We start from the raw sequence: 7,367 nt of genomic DNA, 5'->3' as shown, positions 1-7,367 counted from the left end.
CATCAATGATAAAAAATTTAAAGGCAAAAGAAAGGAAGGAAAAGCAGCATGATCCAGAATTCCAATATCCCAAAGTTGCGAAAGTGACTAGAGCTTCAAAACAAGCTGTAAAGCAAGCTGAGCAACGCACGAAGGACAAAGAAGTGCTTGATGCTGATGCGTACGTCTTGCCTCAACCTATAAACATCAGAAAATCTTAGGTCTTTCCACAAACTCTTCCGATTTCAAGATTGATAAAAGATCATGTAAAAGACATCTTGCAGCGCATATCAAATGTGTCTAGACTTGAGTAAGTACAACAAACAAAATAGAAGATAACAAACAACAAATTATAGACTTATATTGCATTAACAACAATTCGATCCCTTCTTTGTCATCTTGTAGGGCTTTAATTTGGACAAATGAGTTGAATCTCATTACCTTTGAAGACATTGGAAACCTAATAAAGCAAAAAGAAATTGCCAGCAATGTAAGTCTTTCCCTTTCATCAAAATTTCTCTGCAATGTTCCATCAGCCTTTATAAACCAATATTAAAATTATAAATCATATTTTTCAGGTCATTGATGGCTATGGAGAGATCCTTTTGGCTGACCAAATGAGAGAAAGACAACAACCAACCTCATTTTTTTTCACATCTATGAGCTTAGTATGTTACTACTATTTTATTTGATTTTCTCTGGAATTTACTTATTACTTTCTCTTCTTAAGATACTTCTTGAAGCCAGTTGTGTCACTAGTCATAACAACACCATTTTTTGATTTTCTCTGAACACAGAATTTCATCAAGATGACAGAAAATCAAACTTTTCGAGTGTCCTTATTTGACAAGCATATTGAAATAGCATGAAGGAACTACAGGTTCTTCCATTTCCCAATAAATACTGGAGGTAATAAGAAGTCCACACATGGAAATCACTGGACCTTGCTTGTCCTGGACAAACAAGACAATTTATGGAGGTTCTACAACTCACTGAGGCCAAGGAGGGATGATGCAGAAGACAAATATGTCAAAGATGCAAAACAATTGGTAACGAGTGCAAATTTCTCTGATTCATCATCATCTTTATGTGATGATAATTTTCATAGAATCCCATTAATTTGTTCGTAAATTTCTCTGTTATTTAAAAAATATTTTTTTGCAGCAAGATTACGTGGAGAATTTTTTAAAAGCTTGCCTTGAAAGAGACGATCAATCACAACCCTCTTTCAAATTTATAAACTCACAAAACACAAGTTACGACTTTGAGTATGTCAACAATGCTCCACAACAAGAACGTGATTCATAAGTTTCATACATCTATAAATAAGATAATCTGATTTGTATGTTTCTTAAAACTAACCATACCTATAATTTGTATGCAGTCTGGATTGTGGCCTCTTTGTCTGTTATACAATGAAACAATATAGCAAGCATGAACCTATCAGCTCCAAATTGTCCACACAAGAGATAAGGTTGATGAGGACAGAACTCATAGAGAGATTTGTGACCGAAGTTGGTCAGTCATGGACTGAACCAATTGAAATACCTCCAGAAGAACCACAAATGTAATAGTGAAACTAGTGAAAGGAAGACAATGTACATATCCACACAGAGAAAATTGCCTCACATATATGTATATATCCATACAGTATTAACCATTCAATTTTTTGTTGATACATTGAAGGAATGATGCTCCTTGACATATATGTATATATCCTTTATTGACTAATCTAAATTTTTTTTTTATTTTTATTTCGACTAATGTAAATTTCATACCTATCGATGGTTAAATATATATATATTTTTTATTGTGATTCACAGAGAAAATTGTCTGCAGAAATTTCTCTGGTATGAACTACCTTAAATTCACAGAGAAATTTAACTTGTATCGTCCCAAGGGGATGCCTATATGATCATGTAATCTGTAATACTTTGTGTTGGTACAAAACAATCATCAAACTCAACAAAACACAAAGCGCACAATAATTTTATCTGCCACTGAAAAATTTCACTGCATGAATTTCAAATTTCAAAACACAATGCCCAGATAGTTTTCTCTGATGGTGGATAATTTCTCTGGATGAAATTGACGGATTTGAATGGTGACAGAAAATGGAATTTTTGAGTTATGAATTTCTCTGGGTTGAGTGATTTAGAGAGGAGGAATTTCTCCGAGTTGGTGAGGAAAATTTCTCTGGCTTTAACACAAATTTCTGAGTTGAAGTGAGTCCAGAGAAATTCTTCCCTGGTCCAGAGAAATTCTTAACTCAGAGAAATTTCAAAAGTGCTTAATTTTGTTTCTTGGTTGTACAATAATTTTTTGTATGCTCTGTCTGGTGTGCACATTTCTTCAAATGACTGATATGAAGCTACCAGAAATTCACAGAGAAATTTAACTCATATCTCGCCAAAGAAGGTACCTATATGATCATTCAATCTCTAATGCACTGTGTTAGTACAAAACAATTATCAAATTCAAAAAACACAATCCACACAGTACTTTTCTCTGCCATTGTCAAATTTATGTGGATGAATATAAAACTTCAAAACACAATACACAGAATTTTCTCTGCCATAGGAAAATTTCTCTGGATGAATTTGACAGGTCTTACAAACCCACTGCCTATAGTATATATCAACAAACACAATGCACACTTTAACTGATATTGAAAAATTTCTTTGCATGAATTTGATTGATATTATTATATACACTGTCTAAAAAATATATTTCACAAAACAAAATACACAAAGTAATCATCAAATGTATTATTCAATCAATAAAATGTATAATCCTCAACTATTTAACAAAGGTTCCTTGCATGTCCTCTTCTTATGGTGACCAATACTCTCACAACGTCACCCTTTTAAACTCTCCAGTAAAAGCAATTCTGTTCTTATTCGGCCTCCCAGCAGGTCTCTTGCTCAATGGAGGTAAAATCATAGCATCTTCAATGCTACACACAGGTTTTTCAACAGTTGAAACTGGGCCAATCGAAAACGAGTATGCTTGACGATACATATCAGCATGAAAAAATGGTTCAACAAATGAAGTCAAATTCTTTCCACTCCTAAAAATTGCAGCAACAGCATGTTGACATGGATACCCATTTATTTTCCATTTTCGACATGAACAAGTTCTCAACCCAAGATCAACCATAACTGAAGGAAAACAATGCACTTCAAAGACATTATCAGATGATAAACTCACATTCCATGTCCTCCCATCCAAAAAAGACTTCTCCAACACACTATCCATACGAGGACACAGAATTTTATTCCATTTACTAGAGAGCAGCCTCCTATCAGACCTCATATTCATGATTTGCAACCGTATCATGTCCACCAAATTTGTTATTGGCAAGTGCCGAGCTTCTCGTATCCATGAATTGAATGACTCAGCAACATTTGAATATATCTCACCATAATGTTTCCCCGCAAAATATGCATCACTCCATTTTTCATATGGTAAACTTCTCAAGAAAACACTCACAATGTCTCCTCCCTCACTTTTTAATTCATTTAACTTGAAATGAAATGATGCCTTTGTTTGAGTATATGCACATTCTGAAAACTTGGACAAAATCGTCTCCTTAACCAAATTTGTGTTTCCACATGACAATTTATCCCTCAAATTCCTCTTTAGATGTTCCAGACAAAATCCATGAAAGCAGTTAGGGAAAAACCTAGCAATTCCCTCCACAATACCACAATGTCGATCTGATATGAAACTTATCACCCTTTCTGATCCCAATACTCCACATAAATGTTCAAGAAACCAACACCAATTGTCTTTATTCTCAGCATCAACAACAGCAAAAGCTACAGGAAAAAAACCTACAAAACAAATAGGAATAAGCATATTAGATATACACATGCAGAGAAAAATAGAACAATAAACAACCAGAGAAGTTTGACACTGCCAACATCCAGAGAAAATTCACTTAGTGCCCAACTCCAGAGAAAATTCACACATTGCAACATCCAGAGAAAATTGACTTAGTGACCAACTACAGAGAAAATTCACACAATCATAATATCCAGAGAAAATTCACTTAGTGACCACCTACAAATACAATTCACACAATGACAACATCCAGAGAAAATTCACACACTGACCAAAATCCAGTGAAAATTCTCACAGTGGCCACAACCATAGAAAATCCACACAGTGGCCAAAATCAGAGAAAATTCACATTCACTCAATTCCTACATGTATAGAAAATTCACATACTTAGATAAAATTATATATATTTACAGTTACCTTCATTCCCATCTTTCCCCGTTGCAGCAAGCATAACTCCTTTGTATCGTCCTTTCAAAAATGTTCCATCAAGAAAAAGCAATGACCAACAATATTTGAAACCAGCAATGCATGTATGAAAAGCCACAAACACTCTTTTGAAATGCTTGTTATCTTCAAAATCTAACTCAAAATGACTACCTGGATTGTTCTTCAATGCCTCATCAAAATACCACCGTAATTGATCAAATGACAAACAAGAATCCCCATATGTACTACATTTTGCTTTTTCAACACCCAACCAACCACAGTTATAACTGATTGAGACCCTATACTTTTCTTTCATTTCTTTCACAACATCCATTGGACGAGTTAATGGTTTTGCACTTACCTTTTCAAGTATCAGCCCAGAAACTAAGCTGGAAGTCATCCTCGAATGTTTACTCGTACGAACCGCCACACCACACGTATGTTCATTGTTCAAAGTCCTTATGTAGAAGAACCCATTTGTTTTTTCAACAGAAGCATGTACACGCCACATACATCCCCTTGATTCCTTATATGCACATTCTGCCGTAACCCTCAGCTTGTCATTTTTAACATACGTAAACTGAAAACCAACCTCAATAGCATACTTTCATAAAAAAGTACAGAACTCAACCACACCACCCTCAAACTTTTATCCAACACTCGTAATATTATTCCACCAGCTAGCCGACAATAACACCTTTTCTTGGTGAGAACAAAACTTAGAGAGTGAATTCCTTTCAATATCCACCAGCCTATCACACTCACTATCCACAACATCTACCCAATTAGACCCCACTTCATCCTCTTCATCAGAAGTACTACATCTAGTAACTGAAACATCAACTATATCAACACCGCGTGCACAAACAACCCTCAACATATTTAGAAAATCAATATTATTTCGAACCATACAATTCGGATGGCCCAAAATAGAATATGACATACACATAGTCTCAGGTTTCAAACTCTCCCATGTTTTACACAAAATGCCAACCCATTCCTTAAAATTCAATTCGCATGAAACATTAATGACAATAGTATCATTCCCATATTTGCACAGCAACAACACTGCACTGTCCATTGAAACTGAAACAAAAAACAAGAAAAATAATTTGTTTAACATAGAAACACTTCACAAGAACAACATAAAAGTCCAGAGAAATTTCTAAAAATTATAATTTTCTCTGAACTTAAAATAAAAGTCCAAAGACATCTACAAACTGATATTCACCTTCAAGATGATAAAAAACAAAATCACAGAAACTTAATAAATCACAGAGAAATTTACTGCTAACTATTAAACAAAATCATAGAAAAAAATCACACAAAATATCTGTTATGAAATTATAGGCTTCTCCGTGATTTTCACCTCACTACAAGCTAACAATTTTCTATGCGTCATTCTGTAATATTGCACTCACAGAAAAATCCAGAGAAATTTACAAACTTATATACACCTTCAAGATAACAAAAAACACTACATTGTCCATATAAACTGAAAGAAAAAAACACAAAAAATAACTTTTCCTTAGAGAAACAAAAACTTCTATTCATCTTCTACAAACATATAATTTTCTCAGAACTACAAACTGAAAGTGAGTAACAAACTTACAATTTTCTCTGAACTAATAATACAAGTCCAGAGAAATTTATGAACTTACATTCACTTTCTCATATTCTATCTGCATTAGAAACTTCTAATAATATGTCCATATGCACTTATAATTTTCTCTGGACTACACAAACAAAAGTGCAGAAAATGAAATTTCTCTGGTTTGACAAAACATAGAACAAAACTTATCATTGATCAGCATGTTGATAAAAAACAGAGCATGAAAAATGAACTCTAAACATCAAAATCATCTACACTGTAAACATTATTTGAAATTGATCAAAAAACAAAGAATGAAAAATTAATTCCAAAAATAAAAATCAACTCTATCAAGCTGGCCTCTCTCTAAACAAAAATTCAAAACAAAAATCAAAATCCATGTGGAATCTAAATCGAAAACAAACCTGATTCAACTCCACTAAAAAACCTACGCGATCAACACACTGTCAACACTCTTTGAAATTGATTAAAAAACAAATAATAAAAAATTAATTCCAAAAATAAAAATAAACTTTATCAAACTGGCCTCTCTCTAAACAAAAATTCAAAATAAAAATCAAAATGCATGTGGTATCTCCATCGAAAACAAACTTGATTCAACTCCACTGAAAATCTACGCGATCAACACACTGTAACACCACTGAAATCTCCAACGAAATAGCAATCTTTCTCGTCAACTCCACTGAAATCTCCGACGAAATCTCCACCATGAAATCTCCACTGAAATCTCCGACGAAAACTCCACTGCAAATTCGGTTTTCAAAATCTATCAGTTAAGTCAACAATATAATATTCAAACAAATTTATGTTATAAAGGAAGGGTAATTTAGGTACTTTATAACCTAAAATAAATTTGAGGGACCTTAGCCATCAAAACATATTATTTTGGACCTCTTCTCCTATCAAAAGTACAGGAGAGACCTTAGGCCAATTTTCCCTAAAAAATACTAGTAAAGAGGTATTTGTGATTTTACAAATTATAGGAGGTAATTTGTACTTTAAGTAAATATCTTAAGGGGTGTATTTGTAATTTATCCTAAAATAAACTATAGTTTAAAAGAAATGGAAAAAAAAAAAAAGGGGAGGTGTCTGATTTTGGGCCAGTTTGGTAAAACTTATAAGTTACTTATTTCAACTTTTGACTTAATTTAAGCAATAATATTATGTTTGGTACAACTTGAACTATCAAATTATAGCTTCAAAAAAGCTGTTTTCAGCTCAAATGGAGAAGCTGCTCGGGGGATGCTTACAAATTATAGCTTAAGCACGCAGCTGATTGGAGGGTCATGAAATGACTAAAATGCCCCTCCAAAACTTCAACAATTACGGTTATGCCACTATATAAGCCCTCTTTCGTTGCCCTAGCCTGCTCCTCTCCTTACACTCTTCTTCTCATTTCCTTGGCGACCGAAGATGATCCTCTACATCTCTCCAAGATCAGCCGATTAAAGTCGAAGATTTCTCCAAGATTTGTCCAAGATCTGCACCAAAAAGGTAAGAGTTC

General features: G+C 33.8%; 1 protein-coding gene across 1 annotated transcript; it reads right to left on the bottom strand.

The window, feature by feature from the left end:
• Positions 1 to 691: 691 nt before the first annotated feature.
• Positions 692 to 4,585, bottom strand: LOC145814091 (uncharacterized). Its single transcript, XM_082910617.1, has 3 exons — positions 4,243 to 4,585; positions 3,577 to 3,815; positions 692 to 766 (listed from the first exon to the last, which is right to left on the bottom strand). Exons 1-3 carry the CDS (start codon positions 4,583 to 4,585, stop codon positions 692 to 694), a joined length of 657 nt encoding a protein of 218 aa, XP_082766743.1.
• Between the last annotated feature and the right edge of the window lie 2,782 nt (positions 4,586 to 7,367).

The sequence above is a fragment of the Camellia sinensis genome, chromosome 2, assembly GCF_055761805.1.
Source record: "Camellia sinensis isolate YWXY chromosome 2, ASM5576180v1, whole genome shotgun sequence".
NCBI lineage: Eukaryota > Viridiplantae > Streptophyta > Magnoliopsida > Ericales > Theaceae > Camellia > Camellia sinensis.
This window is presented reverse-complemented; position numbering and strand designations above follow the sequence as displayed.

Excerpts from the sequence above, each read along its gene's own strand:
- LOC145814091 (XM_082910617.1), bottom strand. The coding sequence starts at position 4,585 with ATGGATGTTGTGAAAGAAATGAAAGAAAAGTATAGGGTCTCAATCAGT. Across the intron at positions 3,816-4,242 it reads GGGGAAAGATGGGAATGAAG|GTTTTTTTCCTGTAGCTTTT; the intron begins GTAACTGTAAAT and ends TTTGTTTTGTAG. Across the intron at positions 767-3,576 it reads CATGTGGAAACACAAATTTG|AGAAAATCAAAAAATGGTGT; the intron begins GTTAAGGAGACG and ends TTCTGTGTTCAG.